The sequence below is a fragment of the Scyliorhinus canicula genome, chromosome 5 (assembly GCF_902713615.1).
Source record: "Scyliorhinus canicula chromosome 5, sScyCan1.1, whole genome shotgun sequence".
Classification (NCBI taxonomy): Eukaryota; Metazoa; Chordata; class Chondrichthyes; order Carcharhiniformes; family Scyliorhinidae; genus Scyliorhinus; species Scyliorhinus canicula.
In genome coordinates, this window is record NC_052150.1 from 130,639,334 (window position 1) to 130,662,876 (window position 23,543).

At 44.7% G+C, this 23,543-nt stretch overlaps 1 protein-coding gene across 3 annotated transcripts in view; it reads right to left on the reverse strand.

The window, feature by feature from the left end:
- The window catches only part of galnt1 (UDP-N-acetyl-alpha-D-galactosamine:polypeptide N-acetylgalactosaminyltransferase 1), a 226,755-nt gene that overhangs the window by 153,011 nt on the left and 50,201 nt on the right, over window positions 1-23,543 (reverse strand). For 2 of the 3 annotated variants that reach the window (XM_038797661.1, XM_038797663.1), the window contains exon 2: window positions 5,714-5,919. In XM_038797661.1, the coding sequence (XP_038653589.1) occupies window positions 5,714-5,852 (139 nt within the window). In that variant the 5' untranslated portion in view covers window positions 5,853-5,919. The remainder of the gene's footprint in view (window positions 1-5,713; window positions 5,920-23,543) is intronic. The other variant, XM_038797662.1, reaches the window with a different exon arrangement.

Sequence of the window (23,543 nt, forward strand, 5' to 3'; positions counted from 1 at the left end):
TTTAAAAGATTATAATGGCAATCACATTTTCTCACATAGTACGTGTTACCCGAGAGTCACAAACAGGGACATCATAAACAAGAAAGATTTGAAATAGTAAATGAAGCTTGTTCTTCTTTAATAAAAGCAAATTACTGTGGTTTGCTGGAATCCGAAACAAAAGAGAAAATGCTGGAAAATGTCAGCAGGTCTGGCAGCACCTGGAGGGAGAGAAAAGAGCTAACCTTTCTAGTCTGATGACTCTTGTCAAAGCTTTTTTTTTTTTGAAAAGTGAGTTGAGTTAAAGGAGAGGTTGTTGAGAGATAGAACGAGTTCAGCCAGGCGGAGGAGAATGGTGGTGGATGGGAATTGTCCGGGTCTCTTTTCGAGAAAGAAGCGAAGAGCTCTCATGCCATCCTGGTGTGGGATGGAGATGTAAAGGGATTGAACATCCATGGTGAATAAAATGCGGTTAGGGCCCATGAACTGGAAGCTGTCAATATAACGCAGTGCATCAGGGGAATCCCAGATATAGGTGGGAAGGAATGGACCAGAGGAGTGAGGATGGAGTCAAGATAAGACAAAATAAGTTCGGTGGGGCAAGAACATGCTGACACAATGGGCCTGCCGGGACAGTCCTTTTTGTGGATTTTGGGAAGTAGGTAAAAGCAGGCTGTCCGGGGTTGGGGGACTATGAGGTTGGAAGCCGTAGGGGGAAAAGCATCCGGAGGAAATGAGGTCGCTAACGGTGTTGGACATAATGGCTTGATGTTCAGTGGTCTGGTCATGGTCCAGGGGGAGGTAAGAGGAAGTATTTGAGAGTTGCCGCTCAGCCTCTGTGAGGTAGAGGTCAATGCGCCAGACGACAACAGCACCCCCTTTGTCGGCAGGTTTGATGACAAAGTCGGGGTTAGACCTGACGGAGTGAAGAGCAGAAAGTTCGGAAGGAGAGAGGTTGGAATGGGCAAGGGGGACAGAAAAATTAAGATGGCCAATGTCCCGTCGACAGCTCTCAATGAAAAGATCAAGGGCAGGTAATTGTCCCGGCGGGCGGTCCACTTGGTGGCAGAATGTTGGAGGCACATAACAGGATTAGTGGAACGGGGAGAGGATTCTTGCCCAAAGAAGTGGGCACGGAGACGAAGGCGGTGAAAGACTTGGCCAAGATAAAAAGCCATTATGAGATGATACCTCCAGAGTGCTCATTAAAAAATTATAATGGCAATCCCATTTCAATTGCAATATTAGAAGAGAGCATTATCCAATTATCCATTATCCAATACCAAAGAAGGAAGACATTACTTCAGCTTTGGCAAAGAGTCATTGGACTCGAAACGTTAGCTCTTTTCTCTCCCTATAGATGCTGCCAGGCCTGCTGAGATTTTCTTGTTCTTCTTTACTTGGAGCTCAAGCTTTTAAAGATTTACAGCTCATTCAAAGAATTTTTCTTAATACCCGTCAGTCAACTACACTCTAGATGACAACTCTTACAGGAATACTCTGATGTATTTTAAGGTACGGGTACATTACCTTTTCAGTACAAAATATAACTGAAGGAGGATGCGAAATCGGTAATCCATCCACTTAGATGTGTACCTGCTCCTCTTAAAGACAGATTAAAGGCTGAACTATCCAGATTGCAAGTTCAAGGTACGATTTGAAACATTATTCAACCTACTGACTGGGTTAGCTCTCTCGGATGCATACAAAAACCTACAGGTGAAATAAGAATCTGTATGGATCCCAAAGATCTCAATCGCAATATTAGAAGAGAACATTGTCAAATACCAAAGAAGGCATTTCTGCAGAAATGGCCAATGCCAGAATTTATACCAAACTTGATTCGTCTCAAGGTTTTTGGCAGATGCAACTAGAGGACTCCAGTAAACTCCTCTGTACTTTTAATGCATCTTTCAGAAGGTACTGTTAAAACAGAATGTCTTTGGAATTATATCCCCTATGGAAATTTTTCATCGTACAATGGAACAAATGACCGAAAACACTGAAGGTGTTCGTGTTAATGTTGATGACATAATCGTCTGGTCAACAAGACGAGCATATGAAACGTCTTCGGGAAGCATTCAAAAGGATACATGAATGTGGTCTGAAACGAAACAAAGCTAAATGTATGTTTGCCGCCTCCTCTTTGAAATTCTTAGGTGACATCACAGCTGAAGGAATAAAGCCAGGGCAAGATAAAGTGCAAGCTATTAAGGGCAGCATGGTAGCATTGTGGATAGCACAATCGCTTCACAGCTCCAGGGTCCCAGGTTAGATTCCGGCTTGGGTCACTGTCTGTGCGGAGTCTGCACATCCTCCCCGTCTGTGTGTGGGTTTCCTCCGGGTGCTCCGGTTTCCTCCCACAGTCCAAAGATGTGCAAGTTAGGTGGATTGGACATGATAAATTGCCCTTAGTGTCCAAAATTGCCCTTAGTGTTGGGTGGGGATACTGGGTTATGGGGATAGGAAGGTGGTGTTAACCTTGGGTAGGGTGCTCTTTCCAGGAGCCGGTGCAGACTCGATGGGCCAAATGGCCTCCTTCTGCACTGTAAGTTCTATGATCTATGATCTATCAAGGCAATGCAAATTCCTAAAGACAAGAAGGCAGTCTTACGCTTTCTGGGATTTGTCAACTTTCTTGGAAAGTTATCTCGCTAAAAGAACAATTGTATTACGTCTCAACTGATCAGAAAGAACACCGGTTTCATCTGGACTGAAAAACATACTGAAGAATGGACAGACTTAAAACAACAATTGATACAAGCTCTGTGCTCATCATTTTTTGATCCTAAAAGACCTACTAAAATCTCAATGGATACTAGTAAAAATGGCATAGGTGCTGTTTTACTTCAACATGACCATTTCAATAATTGGGTTCCTATTGCCCACGCATCAAGATCCATGACTGAGACCGAGTGTAGGTATGCCCAAATTGAAAAGGAGTCTCTTGGGATAGTTACTGGGATTTTCAAATTCCATGACTATGTTTATGGTCAACCCAAGTTCACAGTAGAAATTGACCATCGCCCACTTGTACACACCATTGAACAAAACTTAAATGTTATAACTCCCAGACTTGAACGTCTGATGATGAAATTAAGATATGATTTCACTCTAAAATACACACCAAGTAAAGAGTTAGTAATTGCTGACACTTTATCTAGATCAGTCGACATTGAAATTCTTCAAGAACCACCGATTAATGATGTTGATTCTCAACTGCAATTATTCAGAGAGTTACTTCCAGCCTCGGATTCCAAGTTACGACAAATTCGTATTGAAACACTGAAAGATGCTACTTTGATGAAAGTTATAGATCATCTTCAACAAGGATGGCCCAAAGGTAATTGTCCGCAATACCAAAGCATTCAGTCGGAACTGACTATTGTGGATGCCGTTTTACTGAGACAGGATCACATTGTGATTCCACACAGCACAAGGTCTGAAATGCTTTCTGGACTTCATGAGGGTTATTTAGGCATTGAAAAAAGTCGTGTCAGACAACTGATCTATTGGCCAGGTATCAACAATGATATCTCGGACATGATATCATGTTCAACGTATCAGTCGCATCAAAACCATTATTGCAAAGAACCAATACAACCACATGATCTAGTTACATCACCATGGATCAAGGTTGGTGCTGATCTCTTTCACTTATTTGGCAAGGACTCCTTCATTGTCATTGACTATTTTTCCAATTTTCCTGAACTAGTGAAATTGAACGACACCACATCCAGTACTATCATAAAGGCATACAACATTCATGCAATTGTTCCGGGACCTGTTTGTGGCCAACGAACAAGAGGGAGAATAGTCGGGTGGCCAAGAATCAGGGGAAAATGGGGGGGTGGGGGGTGGGGGGGGGGGGGCTACGGGTTCGTTATGGGGGTTTGTTCGCATGGTTTTACGCTTATTTATTTTTCTTGTTAATTTATTGTTTTGTTTTTGTATTGGAGGGGAGGGATTACTGTTTTTCTCTGTTGTGATAAAATTTGTTGTTGAAAACTTGAATACAAATTATTCCAAAAAAAAAGGAAGGACAAAGCCGCAAGCGACAGTCTGATGGCAAGATAAGGCCCAAAACCAAATTGTAAATAAATGCCTATAAACATGTGCCTCGGCCATATTGGGGAATGTAAAATATGTATGCCGGTTAATAACAGTTGTTATTATGAAGATGCTTACCTGTAAATATACATGTTAATTTTTGCGTGTTTTTTTTCCTAATAATTTGTAATTTGTTGGATATAAAATATGAAAACTCAACAAAAAAAATTTCAAAAAAAAATAAAGGCATACAAGGAAATATTTGCCAGGCATGGTATTCCTCGTATCGTCATGTCTGACAATGGTCCATGTTTTTCATGTCAAGAATGGCAAGAATTCTCATTGAATTACATTTTGAACATGTAACCTCAAGCCCTCATTTTCCACAGTCCAATGGAAAAACAGAGAAAGGTGTTCACATTATGAAACGGCTACTTTGCAAATCAAAAGATTCACAATCTGATTTTTATCTAGCTTTACTCAATTACTTGAATCAAACAATTTCCAAACAGATTGAACTAGCAAATGCATTCAAATTTGATGATCAACAAAGACATTCAAACTGCTTCATCACCTTTGACATTAAGATCTCAAGGAGAAGTCGATCCAATTGTCTGAATTTGTGAACGTTTTCATAATTCTAGTTATTGCGGTACATTGTATACACTGCATTTCATATGTTAAATTTTCTTTTAATATTTGCAAGAAAATGTTTTAAAAAAGGGGGATGTAGTGATCTCTGTATATCAATATACATGATCAATGTATGTAAAACTAGCATAGTTAATTCAATATTAGACATCTCACTATCAGATGGTATAAGAAAGACTTTCCCGCTCTGAGAGAGAGTGTGCTTCAGGAGAGTGAACAGGCAAGACATAGAATAGCTAGAGAGATAAGTTATAAGTTATTTCATTATTACATTGTATAGTTAGTTATCTTTACTGTATTTTATTTATTTTACTAGTTGAGTATTAAGTACAAAAGACTCTCAAATATTATTTATATTACTCAATAAATTAGTTCATCTTTACAAGAAGACTATTGTTCATTTAATCACCTCGACTGGTTCAAAGAGTAATATGCTATATTACACAAGATAATATAACAGTCTGGGGCTGGTAATAAATGTGTCCCTTTACATTAGTAGAGTGTATCTTCAACAGCATGCACCAGAAAAATCAATTCAGGTGCCAATGTTGAGCTTGGATTATTTGACAGAAATAAATCTAATATATTGGCCAAAAATCTGCAGTCTTACCTAAAATTAGCTTACATTCACTTCCATTTTAAGGTCAACAACAATATTTGACTTTTTCTGCAATGTGGGAAATAAAGAACCAAAATAATCTCATCACATGGATTTCACTTTTTCTTCTCTATTTTAGGCATCTAGGACATAGCATGTGTATGCTGTCAAATAAAATAGATCATGTATTAAAACTGAAATAAGTGACTGCTACATCTAATGAACAAAATCTTGGCAGACATGATTCTTAAAGAAGTGCCTCAGATCGTTTCCTGGAGCAGCCAGTAATAGTATGGTCCAGTATCAGGATCAGTTGTGTTATATGGTCCCAAACTACATCTTACATGTATCATATTGCATGCAATTCTGTCCTCACTTAATGCATGTTCTATCACATTACCTTCTAAACTATTTAATATGTAGGATTTTTCTTACCTTCCCGAGCAGGTAGACCTCGTTCTTTCTTTTCTTCACACTTGTTACATTCACTGAAGTAAAGCAGTAGGAACACATCCAGTAGCATCCAGACCAAAGAGGTGGCCAAAACCACCTTACAATATGCAAACCTTCTCATGGTACAGATTCAGATAGTGCAGAAGTAGATTCGATTCAGCAACCAGTTAATGCTGTCACAGCAACTGCTAGGAAGACAAAGACACCTCGATAAGTGTACAGTTCAATTGTAGGGCATTATAGTACAGCTCAAAATTAACTGAAATTGGAGAACGGTTTGTTCTCCAGCAAATAAATCCTGTAAAGAAGCAGAATACTCAAACATTACAATGACCACCTTTTTCAACTGTGTTTCTAGCTGGATCAGGAAATAGTTTCATATTGTCTAGAATGTAATATTTAGATTCAGCTGGAAGGAAAATCTGGATTTTGAGAATCTACCTTTTAGCATTCTAAACTGATGGCCACCTCCAACTCTCATTCCTTGTATTAACATAGCAAAGTTCACTCCATATTTATTGTAAATCAAAAAGGGTGGGATCCTCCTTGGAAGTGTTTTGATAGGTCAATAGATCAGTTCAAGGGTCAGTGATAGCAACTCTCGAGGCAGATTTAATAAGTCAGTCAGTTTTAACCAGAAGTCAAGTGTCCCAGCAAGGGAACAGTCAGAGGTCCCAAAAATAAGAATCCCACGTAGGGGCAGAGACAGATTCCAGTTACGCTAACTGCAGACTTGTTGCATGGAATTTCACATCTGAGCAGTGTCAATTCAAACAGGTTCAATTCATTTCTGGGAATATAAAGGTGGGAGTTTTAAAACCAAATTCTGCTAATCAGGAGGAAAAGGAAATCCTCAGTCATCCAAAAACATTGCTGGACGACAGCAGTAAAGATCCCTTGCTCTGAAGCGAAAAGTGCAGTCTTCAACAAAGTACAGACTGAAAGCAAATCAACTCCAGAATTCTTCATGAAAGCAACTAACTTCACATGGTCACAACATTCAACAATCTACACCTCAAAGACAAGCAAAGGGTTTAGCAATATAATCTTTTAAACTTGGTTTTGTAATTTAACCTTCTTACTTCTGATATCTGTTACTGTGTTTTTTTTATCACATCTTTATTCTTTTCCCCCCTCAGGTTAGTAATTAATAAACTTACTATTTCTTTGACCCAAGAAAACTTGGTTTGATTAGCTCCTTAGGGGACTACATCATTCTCCTCACCCAGTCATATCAAAATGGTCTCCAATGCTTTCACAGTATTCCCAAGTGTGGTGTCCAGAATAGGGCACAATGCTCCACTTGGGGTGAAGCCAGCATTTTCACCATAACTTGGTTTTGCAGTCTGTGCCTCTATTTAAAAAGCACAGGATACCCTCTGCTGTATTAACTGCTTGCACAACCTGCCTTGCAGCTTAAATGATTTGTGCGTATATACACCCAGGTCTATGAGTCCTCCCTTTTTCCAGCAGGATTCGGTGTGGAGGATCTTGCATGCAGCAGATTGTTCACCATCTCCCAAGTCAAATGTTTTCTGCGGACAAGGGGAGTAAGTGTTCCACATGTGTGGTGCGTATGTGTGGGGTGGCGGTGGGGGGAATAAAAGTCACCTCCTCGTAGGGTGGCAATCTAGAGGTCCAGGCAGCGAATCGTCGAATTGGCTGTCTAACCTGACTGGCCATCTATCTTGGCAATGTTCACAACCAGGTGGCCTTGGAGGGGAGCATGTGGTGTCCACTGGGACGCTTCAGGCCTTCCGTGCCCACTTGGCGTCATGAGGGCTGGGGTGCATCATCAGCCCCTGGAATAACATTTGGTTTAGTTAGTAAAGTTTCCTTTGAAATTTTGTTTAGTTAAAGTGTCCCACTGGAGGCTGCCACCTCTTTCTTTTGAGATTTAATTTATTGATTTTTGTTTTATATCAGAAAGAGTATACAACCAGTCTCTACTCCTGCACTGCCTTTAGAATTGTATTCTTCATTTTATATTGCCTTCCCTCGTTCTTCCGACTGAAAAGTATTGCTTCACATTTATCGGCACTAAGTTTCATCTTCCCGTTCCACCAATCTGCCTATTTACTCTTGAAGCCTTGCAGCATCCTCCTCATAGTTCATAATACTTCCACGTTTTGTGTAATCTGGCAATTTTGAAATTTTGCCTTTCACACCCACATCTACGTGATTAATCCAGATCAAGAAAAGCAGTGGGACTTGGAATGATTCCTAGGGAACATAATTGTTTAATAATCTTTAAACCAAGGGCAGCACGGTGGCGCAGTGGTAGCACTGCAGTCTCACGGCGCAGAGGTCCCAGGTTCGATCCCAGCTCTGGTTCACTGTCCGTGTGGAGTTTGCACATTCTCCCCGTGTCTGCGTGGGTTTCACCCCCACAACCCAAAGATGTGAAAGGTAGGTGGATTGAACACGCTAAATTGCCCCTTAATTGGAAAAATGAATTGGGAATTCTAAATTTTAGAAAGAAAAAATAAATAAATAATCTTCAAACCAAAAAAATACCATTCACCACTATTCTCTGCTTCTTGTCACTCGGATAACTTTGCATCCTTGCTGCCGCTGTTCCTTTTATTGGGTGCTCTGACTGGACTGGGGCATGTAATGGGGTGCATAGGTTTGATGCAGTCAGCAAAAAGCAAGAGAGACAGCAGGCACCCCTGTCTCGTTCCCTGGTGGGGATCAAAATACCCCAAACTAACATTGTTCATAGGGACACTCGCCATGGGGGCCCTGTACAACAACCAAACCCAATCTACGAACCCCTGCCCCAACCCAAACCATCCCAACATCAGAAACAAATACTCCCACTCAACCCAGTCAAATGCTTTCTCCGCATCCCTAGATACTGGAATCTCCATATCCTGGCCCCAACGGGGGCACCAAGATTACATTCAACAGTCCTCTAATGTTCGCCAACAGTAGCTGTCCTTTCACTAACCCAGTTTGATCCTCGCCTATCACCCCCAGCACCCAAACCTCTATATGCATTGCCAGCACCTTCACACCCACATTTAGCAGAAATATTAAGTGGTATGTCCACATTCCTCTGGATCCTTATCCTTTTGTAAAATAAGCAAATTTGAAGCATGAGATACTGTGGGCGGGAGGACACCTTTAATGAGCGAGTCATTATACATCTCCACTAGTCAGGATTCTAATTCCGTGACAAACCTTTCATAAACCTCTGCTGGGAACCCGGGGCCTTCCCTGACTGCATCAAACCTATGCCCCCAATTACATGCCCCAGCCCGATCCGTGCACCCAACCCCTGCACCTTCCCCTCCTTGACCACCGGGAAAGCCAGCCCTTCCAAAAACCACCTCATGCCTGCATGCCCCAGCAGAAGCCTCAAATATCCCACTTACCCTCCCCCGACTCAGTGGCCACCTCACCCGCCAAATATTTCATCTGACCAATCTCCTTCGCTGTCTGCCACCTCAACTGATGCGCTAGAATTCTGCTCTTTTTTCCCCCCACGTGTTCATACATCGCACCCCCTGACCCGACACAGCTGCCTCACTGCCTTCCCCATAGAATAAATTCAAACTCCATCTGGAGATTCTTCCTTTCGCTTAACAGCACCTCCTCGGGGGGCTGCCAAGGACCTCCGATCCACCTCCAGAATGGCCTCCACAAATCTTTGTCTTTCTACTGCTTCCCCTTCTACTTATGTGCCCAGATTGAGAAACTCCCCTCTAATCACCACCTTCAACGCTTCCCACAATAAGGAGGCGGAAGCCTCGTCTATCCTAAGCCGGGAACATCCTCTTTCCACGTGCAGGTCCACAAGATACAGTTTGTGGTCTGACACCACAATCACCGAGTACTCCAGCCCAACCACCCCCGCCAGTAATGTCCTGTCCAGCACCTCGATCTGGGAATGCATCCGGTGAATATGTGGGGGGAAAAAAAATTCTTCGCCCAGGTCTCCCATCTGCTCCATAAACCCCAGCAATTCCTTTGCCATTGCCGACACCTTCAGGGACTTGACCAATCTACCTTAGGATCCAGAACTGTATTGAAATCCACCCCCCCCCCCCCCCCCCCCCCCCACACACACACACACACACACACACACACACAAAGAAAAACCTACCGGTGTGTATCCACCTTCTTCACAAATTCTACATTGTCCCAGCTGAAGGCATATATATTCACCAGCACCATGGATGCCCCCTCCAACCTCCCGCTCACCATCAGATACATGCCCCCAGGATCCGCCACAATATTTCCAGCCAAGAAAGCCACCCTATTACTAACCAACACTGCTAGTCCCCTCGACTTTGTATCCAACCCTGAATGGAACACCTGCCCCACCCAACCTTTCCTCAACCTCATCTGATCCGTGACCTTTAAATTAGTCTTCTGCACGAACATCTCATCTGCCTTCAAATATAGTGCACAAAGAAGCAGGACCTCCTGGTCCAGTCAGTCCCCTAATGTTCCAAGTGATCAGCCTGGTTGGAGGGCTCCAGGCCACCACAACACGCCCCCCCCCCCCCCCCCCCCCCCACCAGCATACGCACTGTTCAATGAGCTCCTCCAGGCCCACGTCCTGCCCACCTCCCAGGTCTCCCCAAGATGGTGGCCACCTTCCCCGTTAACCAACTATGCTACACCAGCACCATCCACATCAGCAGTCCATCCCTCCCCCCACTTGCCCTTCCCCAAATCAAACAGCAAGCGTCCCACCAACCCAACCCCATCCCCCTAGCCATAAACAAAGAAACCCATCCCCATCCAAGTACCTTCCGTTAACTAGCCTACCTGCTAGCAGCTTCTTCCCTCCCAAAACATCCTTCTACCCCCTCTGTCCCAGCCAACCTCAGTGCCCTCCTGAACATCTTAATTCCCAACCCCCTCCGTTTCTCCGTACCGCCGCACGCTGCATATAAACCTAGCATGAACGTAAACAGTTCCCCTCCCTCCCCGAGTACAGCATCTTCACTCCATTTCACATGTGAATCTACCCAAGTTCCATTGTTCTCAAAAGTCTCCCGGTCCACAGTCTCTCAGGAACTTGCTTACTTTCTCTAGCGTATAAAAATAGTTTTCCTGTTCCTCACACATTACCCACAAATGAGCAGCACATCACCTCAAACCTCACTTTATTCTTATATAGGACCACCTTGACCCTATTGGCCCCAGCCCACCGCTTGGCCACATCCATTCCCAAGTCCTGAAAAAAATGTGAACCGTGCGCCTTTCCCAGCTGCTCTCGCTCATCTCCTTTGCCCAACGTAGAATCTTGGGCAGCACGGTAGCATAGTGGTTAAAACAATTGCTTCACAACTCCAGGGTCCCAGGTTCAATTCCCGGCTTGGGTCACTGTCTGTGCGGAGTCTGCATGTTCTCTGTGTGTGTGCATGGGTTTCCTCCGGGTGCTCAGGTTTCCTCCCACAGTCCAAAATGGTGCAGGTTAGGTGGATTGGCCACGCTAAATTACCCTCCGTCTCTCCAGGAGAACAATCCGAGTTTATTCAATCTCTCCTCATAGCTAAGATATTCCCTATCAAAAGAGAGTCACTGATGTTCCTACGTTTCCACCTGTGTAACACCCCGCAAAACAGGCGAAAGAGTCAAAGAATCCAACCTCGGTCAGGAGCCACCTAATGTGCAACCACTCACTCCACGGCCGCCACTACGGAGGTCTAGACACTGTATTCGTACATGGCTTCCTGCATCTGCAGCTCACCAACATAACTGTGTATTCACATACATGCACAGTCACAATTTAGTCCTCATTGCATTTCCTCTTGTCTGACCCCCTAATTCCCCTCTTGGCTACCCAACTCCCACCAAGTTAGTTTAAACTCTCTTAATACACTTAGCGGCACAGTAGCATAGTGCGGCACGGTAGCACGGTGGTTAGCACTGTTGCTTCACAGTATCAGGGATCCGGGTTTGATTCCTGGCTTAGGTCACGGTCTGTGCAGAGTCTGCACATTCTCCCTCTGGCTGTGTGGGTTTCCTCCGGGTTCTCTGGTTTCCTCCCACAAGTCGCAAAAGATGCACTGGTTAGATGTATTTGGCATTCTGAACTTTCCCTCAGTGAACCCGAACAGGTGCCGGAATGTGACGACTAGGGGATTTTCACAGTTCTTCATTGCAGTGTTAATGTAAGCCTACTTGTGACACTAATAAAGATTATTATGAACTTAAAACTTGCTATGCCAGATCAGTGACAAACCCATGGGCAATAAATCTATCCAAGAGATTTTGTTTTGACTATGTTGGTGCCAGATATTTATTCTCAAAAACGGGAGATCTCCTAATACAAGTTGCTATAGCTTCCAGCTAAGAGCCAGCTTTTTCACTTTTACTTTAATAAGCAATTTTCTTACTAACCTTTGCAGTAGCTTGTTTATAGTATATACAAGTTGCTTTTAACTTTTCCTTAACTAACATTAGAAAACTTGCTAGCAAACTTGAGCCAAAATAAATGAAATCAGAATTCATCAGCTTGGCAGAACTTAGTTCAAACTAACCAACATAAAAGCCATGAAACTCAAAAGTAAGAATGATAATTTTTTAAACGGCATACAAACACAAAAACATCCTGATAGTGGAGATATGGACCGAGTGGAGATCAAGGACCTATTCATTCATCATAATAATCAGTGCATGTGAATCTGATCATCTATTTGGATCTCCAATTCAAACCTTGTAAAGCTTTCAGTTAAAAATAAAAATGTGGTTGTTTGATTCCAATTTGAATTCCCTGCCAAAGTAAGCTGTTGTACTGTAAAGATTAACTGTGCTTGACTACTCAATTGGAATACATAACACTATTTGTCCAAGCATACTTACATGCCTATAATACTAAAAACATAAGTCACCAACTGACAGTTTAATTATCCTCAACATATGCTAAAACACTTAATTATTTTTTTTAATGTAGGCACTGCTGTTTTGTTTGCAACTGTGGTGGAAAATTTGCACATGGCAAGGTCCCAAAAACAGAAAATTACATAATGATCAGAAAATTGTTTTTGACGGTTCTATAGAATAGAATTTACAGTGCAGAAAGAGGCCATTCAGCCCATTGAGTCTCCACCGGCCCTTGGAGAGAGCACCCCACCCAAGCCCACACCTCCACCCTATCCCCGTAACCCAGAAACCCCATCTAACTTAAGGGCAATTTATCATAGCCAATCCACCTAACCTGCACATCTTTGGACTGTGGGAGGAAACCGGAGCACCCGGAGGAAACCCCCGCAGACACTGGGAGAACGTGCAGACTCCGCACAGTGACCCAAGCGGGAATCGAACCTGGGACCGTGGTGCTGTGAAGCTACAGTGCTAACCAGTATGCCAAGGTGCTGCCCAGCATGGTTAAGAGAGGAGATTTATAGTTGTGTAGTTTGGGCACTTGAAATATACTTACATGGGTTTTTTTGTGTGTTTCCGAGAGTCTTAATTTCTTTTTCGGAAAGACTGAACAGATATTTTTGAACATATAGCTGAGATGGGAGCAGCCTCATCAAAGTTGTCTTAGTTGCCCTGAAGTACTGGTGATGAACTGCGCGACATGGCTTGATACAAAGGGTGCCTTGCTAAGATACAAATAACTACATCAGTAACTACTTGAGTGATACATTGGCCCGACATTGTAAGCTCGAGGGTTTCCTTCTCTGAAGGACATCACTGAACCAGTTGGGTTTCTATGACAGTCTGACAGCTTCATGGTTAACCTTTTACAGTTATTAACTTTGTTCACGTTGAGAATTTGAATTCAGTTTATAAACTGCCATGCTGAAATTTTAATTCTCTTTCTCCAAATTGTTACTGCAGGTTACTGGATTACTGGTCTTGTAATTATAACCACTACAGTGCTATGCCATAATATAACTAAATTTAAAAGGTAGACTTAAAATTATATTTGCTGTAATAACCCTAACCCTAATTATATTTGCTGGATTATTGGCACCAAAGAGTCTTGTGTGACAATGAAAGTAGCATGTAATATATAGGATTTTAATACTCGGCACGACAAAACCATGTTAGAAATTTCCTCCAATGAAATATTGAGATGACCGATGACCTCCATGAGCTGAGTGGTCACGTGAAAGGTGGACGTCTCCTGAAACTTTTTGTTGGATCCCAAACGGGTACCAAAGATATGGAAAAGTGAACCAACCAAATCCCTAGCTAAAACCCGCCCGATTGAGATGCCGGCGAACCAGCAGCCAGGCTGCAAGGCCAGTAAAAACAAAGAAATAAAGACCCCAACGCCAGAACAAGGGAACCCAGGTGTCGACACAGACCCAATCATCGACGGAGAGTTTATCTACACAAGAGCTCCAATAGTAGAGAGAGGCAGCAAAAGAAGATCTCGTGTCGGTACTGAAGTCAGCAAGAGATGCCGCGCTGGCCCCCATAAAGGGAGCGATGGACAGAGTGGAGAGGAAACCGGAGGACCAAGAAGTGACAGTTCGAGACCTGGATAAAGCGGCCACCGACGAGAACGAACGGATCGCTTCACTCGAGGCAGAGGTCATAAGGTTGGTGGCGACCCAGAATACGCTAAGGGGGTAGGGGATGATCAAAATAACAGGCCCCGTTGACAGAACTTTTGAATCATCAGGTTACCAGAGGGCGCAGAGGATACATGCCCAACGGAATTTATCTTAAAAGGTGCTCTGAAAACTGGTCGGAGAAGAGGACTTCACCAAACCTCCAGAAATAGACTGGGCCTACAGGTCGCTCCGACAAACACCAAAGTCAGGGGAACCACCACAGGCAATAATCGTGAAGTTCCACAAATACCAAGATAAGGAACGGCATCCGGGGGTGGGCAAGACTACGGGTCACGCACGACAGACAACACTATTTTAATACACTGGAGAAGTGAACAATTGTGAAGAATAGAGTCGGGAGGAAATAATGCGGGAAGATACAAAAGTACGAACTTACATGAACGGCCGGGGGGGGGGGGGGGGGGGGAGGGGGGGGGGGGGGGGGGGGGGGGGGGGGGGGGGGGGGAGAGAGAAGAGGAGGGGCACTGTACTTGGGAGATATGCCTGCCGGCTCATTGAGGGAAAGGGACCGGACGCTCTGTTTTCCAGGGGGAGAAGAAACACACTCGTGGACAAGCTACTGTATGGGAGTAAAAAGGTGGGGTGGGGGGGGGGGGGGGGGGGTAAGAACAGCAAGCTGGGGATGGGGTAAGATAGCTGGTTACACAGGTCACATGTGGAGTAGGTTGGAAGAAAGGAAGGAAGGAAGGTGACGGCAGCCATCTTGGATGGCCCACGAACAAAGGTGAGCCCAGGTGCACAGAGGCAAATAGGGCTGACCCTGGAGGAGGGGTTTGGGGAGGAAACAGAAACTCGCAGTAGTATTCTCAGACCATTCACCACCCTAAGTGGATGAGAAGTTGGAGACGGGCCGGGCCCAGCGCCCCACAGTCCTCCTCACAGAGAACAACTTCTGTGAAAGAATGACACAAGCCATCAACAGGTATGTAAACTGCAACCAGAGATCTCCCCTTGCTTGGCCCTGATGGTGGAGATGCTGGTGAAGAGGAAAACCTACAATGGAATTTGTCCTACTCGCCATTGGGTAGGCAATAACCTTCTATGAGCATGGGGACAAAGCACTGTTGCTTCAGAGCACCAGGGATCTGGGTTCAATTCCTGGCTGAGGTCATTGTCTATGTGGAGTCTGCGAATTCTCCCCGTTTGCGTGGTTTTCCTCCAGTTGTTCCGGTTTCCTCCCACAAAGTCCTGAAAGACCTGCTGGTTATGTGAATTGTAAATTTTGAATTTTCCCTCCGTGTACCTGAACAGGTGCCGGAGTGTGGTGTCTTGGGGATTTTCACAGTACTTCATTGCAGTGTACACTTGTGACACGAATAAAGATTATTAATTAACGTAAACTTATCATGCCAGCTGGCACACTAGCTGAGGAAACAGGCAGCCACAAGAGAGAGCGTGAAGATAAAGGACGGGAATTGTAGGGTGGTCACGGCTCAAGAGGAGATCAATGGAGCCTTTGCGATCTTCTACTGAGGACTGTGTACCTCCAAGCCCCCAGAGAGGGACTCAAAGACAGAACTATTCCTGGATGGGCTGGACATCCCTGCTGTATGAAGGAAAAGAGACAGGGACTGGAAGCACTGCTGGGTCTGGAGGAGATCAGGGAATCCATCAATTCCATGCAATCAAAGAAGACACCGGGGCCGGACATCATCCCGGACTTTTACAAAAGTTTGGAGCAGCACTGGCCCCGCACCTGCTGGAGATGTTCAATGACCACCTGTTGAGGGGGGACACATTGGCACAGGCCTCGATCTCATTGATCCCAGAGTGAGAGTCATACAGACCCACCTCAAACCTGAACATTGACATCAACGATCTGCCGAAAGCTCTGGCAAGGCAACTGGAGAGCTGTAATCATGGAAGATCAGAACAAGTTTGTCAAGGGCAGACAGCTGACAGCAAACATTAGATGCCTGCTGAACATGGTCATGACCCTACCTGGGGAGGAGACATCAGACGTGATCATCTTCCTGGAAACAGAGACGGCCTTCGACCGAGCAGAATGGAGGTACCTCATGGAGATACTCAAACGTTTCGGGTTTGTGTCAGCGTTTAACCCATGGACAAAACCGCTGTACAGCGATTCCATGGCGAGCGTACAGATGAACACCACCAGCTCTAACCATTCCCAGCTGCACGAGGCAGGGTGCCCACTGTCCGCCCTGCTGTTCGCTCTGGCAATTGAACCATTGGCTATTGCTCTTAGATCAGCGAACGGATGGAGAGGCATTCAGAGGGGAGGCTGGGAGCACAAGAGTTTCACTCTATGCAGATGACCTGCTCCTCTATGTCTTGAAACCCCTAGCCAGCATGGGTAAGATTATATGGAACACCTGAGGGAGTGCAAGACCTTTTTGGGATACAAACTAAACCTGAGCAAAAGCAAAATCTTCCTGGTGAACACCCAGGGGTGGGGGGGAAAAGCAGAGCTGGGAATGCTGCCTTTCAAACTAGCCCAAACCACGATAGCCCACAACTGGGCGCAGCTCCACAAGTAGAATCTGTCCAACCTAGTGGAGAAGGTGAAAAGGGACTTGTGAGGTGGAACTCTCTCCCACGTTCCTTGGCAGGTAGAGCGCAGACAATAAAAATGAAAGCACCAACAAGCTTCCTCTTTATATGGAGATTGCTCCAGATCTTCATCCCCAAATCGTACTTCACCAAGCAGGACAAGCTAATTACGATTTTCTTATATGGGCTGGAAAAAGACCCCAGGATCCGCAAATTCGCCTGACAGAGAGGGCGGAACTGGATTTTGGGGGGGGGGGGGGGGGGGGGGGGGGGTGCCCTGCGTCTATAGAAACTCCTATTCCAACAATGGGCAGCAAATGTAGAAAGGGTGTGGGAGTAGCTAGGCAAGCCAGAGGCGGAATTGGTACGGATGGAGGAGACCTCCTGTATTGGAAGACCCTGCAGGCACTGGCCACTGCCCCACTCCCATTCCCTCCAGCCAACTATTCGGTGAGCCCGGTGGTGATAACTACACTCAGAATCTGGAACCAGCTCAGACACCACTTCAAACTTGAGAGACATGTCCGTTGCAGCGCCGATCTGCAGAAACTATAGGCTCATTCTGGCAAAAATAGACGCCATGTACAAAACCTGGAGAAGGGACAAAGGGGTGCTGACAGTAAGGGACCTCTACTTAGATGGTAGAGGGGCAACCCTGGGGGAAACTAACTGCGAAGTTCCAGCTCCTGAAACGGAGCGAGCTCCAGTACCTTACGAGACTTCCTCTACAAGGAGGCCACAATGTTTCCCCAGCTACCCAGACACACCCTGTTAAACAGACTGTTAATGCAGGATGAATTAGGGGATGGTAAATGCACAGAGATATATGGACGGCTGTTATATGAAATAAGAGCCCCACTAGACTAGAGAAGAGAAAGGTGGAAAAAGGGAAGGAGGAACTGGATGCTGAGATAGGGAGAGGACTCTGAAGCGGAACCCAACGCAGGTAAAAGTGGTACACAGGACACACCCGACCAGAACACGCATGAGCAGGTTCTTCCTGGAGGTGGAAGGCAAGTGCAAACAGTGTCCGAGAAGACACTGGTCTTGTCCCAAGCTGAGTGGGTTCAGGACCAACTTTTTTTTACAGAGAGAGAGAGAGAAAGAGAGAGAAAGAGAGAGAGAGAGAGAGAGAAAGGTGGCGAAAGTTGCACCCATAATTTAGGGAAAGTGAAATGTTTGCACTATACCAGGGTCATGGCTGCCCACAAGCAACACTGCCTAAAAGAGGGCGAAGCCTCCAGGCCAGGTTTTACCATCTTCGGTTTGCCTCATCCTGTGGGGCTGTATGCCGAGAGCCACCCGCACCCCTCAGGTTACAACAGGGCATCTTTAGGCTATCGTTTTTCCCCCATCTGTCACAACTGTGGAAACGGGTCACATTGTTACTGCGGCTATCATAAGTGTACATTCTAATCACATTTATGTTCAGTTCAAGGATGTATTTTAGTTATATCCGTTAGTTTGGTAAATACAATTGCATACTTGGATTATATGTTTGATAAGTTTGTCTGTCATGAATGAAAATTTTCAATAAAAATACTTTTATAAAAATTGGAATGACCAAAGCCATTGTCTTCTGTCCCCATCACAAACTCTTATTCCCAACACACTGGCTCCTACTGTCCCCTGGCAAATTTCAGAGACTGAATTAGATTCTTTGTAACCTGGGTATATTTTACACACTGATTAATTTCCAACAACATGTCTGCCATCGAAAAAAAATCAGCTCTTTTCACCAATATAACATTGCCTGATTTTACATATGCCTCAGCATATCAACTGCTGAAATACTCATCCATTCCATTGCTACTTGTAGTATTGATAATTTCAATGCTTTCCTGGCCAATCTCCATCTTCCACCTTACATTTATAAACTGAAGCTGATCCGAACCTCTGCTGCCTTTATCCTAACTGGCTCTAGTAATGGACACACAACCCACCCCCTGACATAACCTTTCCTGGCCTGGAACATGCTCATTAAAATTCTCTTGGGCCTTTACACATCTTTAATTTTAATCAATCTATCACTGAAGCTATGCTTTGAGCTATTTAAACAGTAAACACTGAAATTCCTTCCCTTCCTCTTTCCACCTCTCTTAATTATTTGCTCTTTAAACCAACTGACCTGACTTTCGGATATCTCTCCTCATTACTCCTTATGCAGCTCAGTGTGAAATTTTGTTTGATAGTGCTTCTCCACTATGTTAAATTACCTTTATAAGTGCAAGGTACTGTTCTTGGCTGCTGTATTGTGTGGCAAGGATAAAAATTCGGACTTCTGGTGGCAGCCATGGAGTGAGTGGTTGCACACTTGGTGACTCCTGCTCAAGGTGGAATAGTTTGGGGTCCTTTTCACCCGAGAGAGGGGGTGTTTGCTGGTGCAAAGTGCACGAACAGTGAGAGATAGGAACTCTCCTCCGGTGGGGTTGGTTTATCGCTCATCAGACGAGGAGTGTAATGAGCAAGGGGAAGCAGTCTGGCTGGGAGGACTTTCGTCTGGCTGTGAGTACGTTCGGAGTGTGGCAGAGGAAAAGATGGGGGAGGGCTCTGGGGCGTCATTGGCTGCCCATGGCCCACCGAGCAACTGGTGGACTTTTTGAATGCCAAGTTCCAGCAGCAGAGGCAAGAGGCCTTGACAGACATGACTAAAATGGTGGAGCCAACCAGGGCAGCCATTGAGAGAGTGGATCAAAGGCTGACGGCGCAGAGTTTGGCACTCCAGAAGGTGGAGGAGTCAATGGTGGAGCATGAGGATTAGTTGGCGTCGTTAGAGGAAGAGTTGGTGTTCGTGGCGGAGAGCCAGAAGCGACTGAGGAGAAGGTGGAGGAACTGGACAATTGCTCCAGGAGGTAGAATCTCTCCGGATTGTGGGCTGCCTGAGGGAATTGAAGGAACGCAGGCCACAAAGTATGTGGCAAAGATGTTTGAGAAGCTGCTGGGGGAAGTGGGTCTTTGACCATCCTCCAGCGGTGGATTTAGCGCACAGGGCGTTGAAGAGGAGGCTGAAGGCAGGAGAGCAGCCAAGGACGTTGATGGTGTGGTTGCATTGTTTCCTGGATAAGGAAAAGATTCTGAGGTGGGCGAAAGAGACAAGAGAGTATACCTGGGAAGGAAGCATGGTGCGTACCTACCAAGACGTTGGATAAAAGCAAATTACTGCAGATGCTGGAATCTGAAAGCAAAGAAAATCTCAGCAGGTCTGGCAGCTAGGGAGAGAAAAGCGCTAACGTTTTGAGTCCAGGTGACCCTTTGTCAAAGCCTTCGGTGCAGAATTGGCCAATCGGCAAGCTGGGTTTAATAGGGTCAAGGTGGCCCTCGACAAGAAACGAGTGAAGTTTGGGATGCTGTATCCTTCTCATCAGTACACCAGAATCAGGAATTGTATTTTGATACGCCGGAGGAGGCAAGTAATGTTATGAGAGACCATGGACTGGGAGGCTTGTGAGGATACTGAACTTTGGAGATGCCAGTATGGGGAATGTGGATGTGTACGCCGGGTGGATTGTTGTACTTACCATGTATGGGTGTGGATTGGGCAAGTGTGTTCAACTGTTTTTGGGAAATTGCGGATGAGGTGTGAGAGAGGGGGAGGGGGGTAGACAATTGCCCCGGGGTGGGGGGGAACACCATGCTAGCAGGCAGGCTAGGTAATGGGAGTGCAGTGGGGTGAGGGGGGAAAAAGATCTTCGGAGGGTGTTTTGTTTCTTTGTTTATGGAGGGAGGGCTGGTGGGGGGGGGGGGGAGGGGGGTTATGCTGGTGTGGGCGGAGTTGGTGTGGCGCAGTTGTTTAAGGGGAAATGGCGGCAGTTATCTCATGGAGGCCCAGGGTGTGGGTGAGGCGTGGACCTGGGGGAGCTAATTAAAGAGGGACTATGGTTGATCAGGAATCCACACCCCCTCCATCTGTCAGACCCAGTTGATTACGTGGAAATTTCAGTGGTTGAATGGGCCAATTAAGTGGTCTCACGTTTCCACTCAAGTGGTTTGAAGGCGGACATGGTGTTTTGGTGTTTCTTCAGGAAACGCATTTGAAGGTGGGAAACCAGACGAGGTTGAGCAAGGGTTGGGTGGGGCAGGTATTCCAAAGACGTTTCAGTCGGATCTGGGACCCTGTGAGTGGAAATGTATAATGAGTCAATGGTCAGGGTCGTGCCCCCCTCCCACGTTCTCAGGTTTTTGATGGCACTCATTTTAAAGAAGGACAAGGATCCCGGAGCAGTGTGGGTTATACCAGCCGCTTTCACTGTTGAATGTAGATGTGAAGTTGCTGGCAAAACTGCTAGTGACGTAGATAGAGGATTGTGTGCCAAGGGTGATAGTGATAGATAAGGATCAGACGGGCATGGTGATCAGATGGGCATGGGTTTTAAAATAAGTGGCTAGTGAGATACTTGATGTATTGATTTTAATTTTCTAAAGCTTGCTAGATTCGGGGAAAGTCCCATTAGATTGAAAGATAGCAAATGTGTCTCCATTATTCAAAAAGGGAGAGAGAAAGTAGGGAAAACCAGACCAGTTAGCTTTACATGTGTCCCAGAAATAAATGCTGCAAGCTAAAAAGCTATATTAGGGCACGTGGATAAGTTCAAGGTATTTGGGCAGTCAACATAGCTTGGCGAGAAAGCATGTTTAACCAACTTATTGATGATCTTTGAGGATGCAACGTGATCTGGATAATGGGGAATCACTGAATGCACAGTACCTAGATTTCTAAAAGGCATTTGATAAAGTGTCACATCAGTGACTGCTGCACAAAACAAAAGTTCATGATATGGGGTAACATTGGCTGACTGACAGGAAGCAGAAAGTTGGCATAAATGAATATTTTTCAGGTTGGCAAAATGTAACGAGCAATGTGCCAAATGAATCAGTGTTGGGCCCTGGACGGTTTACAATTTAGATAAAAGACTTGGATGAAGGGAAGGTTGCCAGATATGCTGACCACAAAGGTGGGAAGGAAGTAAGTTGTGATAGACGACATAGATGCCACAAAAAGATAGGTTGAGTGAGTGGATAAAGATCTGGCAAATGGATCATAATGTGGGAAAAATGTGAAGTTGTCCATTTTGGCAGGAAGATTAAAAGAGAAGCATGTTATCCAAATGGTGAGAGAGTGCAAAGCTCCGAGATACAGAGGGATCTGGGTGTTTCAGTACGTGAATCATAAAAGTTTAGTATGCAGGTACAGCAAGTAATTAGAAAGCTAACAGATCATCAGTTACTGAAGGGGGAATGGCACAAATGTAAGGAGTTATACAGAGCACGAGTGAGACCACATCCAGAGTACTATGTACAGTAATGATTCACTTATTTGAGGAAGGATGTAAATGGATTTTGAAACAGTTCTGAAAGGTGCGGGTTTCCTCCGGCAGCTCCGGTTTCGTCCCACCGTCCAAAGGTGTGCAGGTTAGGTGGATTGACCATTCTAAATTGCCCCTTGGGATGGGGTTACAGGGCAGGGATTTGGGGCCTAGGTAGGGTGGTCTTTCGAAGTGTCAGTGGTGACTCAATGGGCCAAATGGCCTCTTTCTGCACTGTAGGGATTCTTTGATTCTAAGATTTATGTGGTAACTTCACACCAAAAAGGTAGTCGAAATGCATTGTGAAAGTTAATCTTCTGTAATATATAAAAATAATGAAGATTAAATATAGAATGGACTCATAAATGGGAGCAGCCAGTTAAATAGGGAAACAACGGTAAGGGAAAAGAATCAGAACCAGTGGCAGCAAAATACGAATTTACACAGGTAACAACAACCAGTGACGTCACTCCGCTTACTGATGACATCAGCAATGGATTTAAATAAGATACATAATAATGACACTAACACTGCCCCTTAAATTTTAACTCCCATTAAAGATAGAAATACAATTAAACTAATATCTCAATTAAACTTGGTCTTTCAGAAGCTTTGCAACACAGCTGTGATTGGTGCAGTACCACGAGTGACAGCCAACTTTGTTGATGCTCGGTTTAGTTCAACTGAACTAGTGAGTGCAGGGGTAGGCTGAGTATCTGTGTACGAGTTCCTGAGGTAGTGCCCACTGGAGGTCTTTGTACAACAGGAACAACTTCTTGTTGAATTTTCACAACAGCATTGCCTTCTATGGTGTTATCTGGACCTTTTGCAGTCTCCGAGACACGGTGTAGACAAATGTGATCTTGGTGCCTGTGAACAATTCTTCGATTGTTGAATTACATCACTGAAGATACTGGACCACTTTGGTTACGAATAACTCCAACCAATGCTGGTTACTGCCAAAACTCCCAAATATAAACACAATTATTCGGGTTAAAACATCTCTCCCGAACATGATGTTCATGTTTCTCCCTCTGCTTTTCTTGTGTCCATCCCACTTTTGTTTTGACATTAGTGTGTAGCAGATCCGAGTGAGATTTTAGACTTTTACCCATCAATAATTCAGCTGGTCAGAGTCCCATAGTTGTTTTTAGTGTGATACAATATTGAAATAAGAATCTTGTGTTATGGGCTAGGGTTTAGAAAACTCCAAAATATATCATGGAGCTCACCTGACCTACAACAGTTTATTGATTTTGGTTATGATGAGCAGAAGGGCCTGCCTTTCAGGTATTATTCAACAGAGGCTTTATGTACTTTTAATCAAAAACAAAGTTTATTCTACGAATTTAGTTAACATTTTTATAAACACCCACAGTAAGCACTTTTATCAGCTACAAACATAAATAGCTACAGGACTCTATGTAGAACCCTTAACAA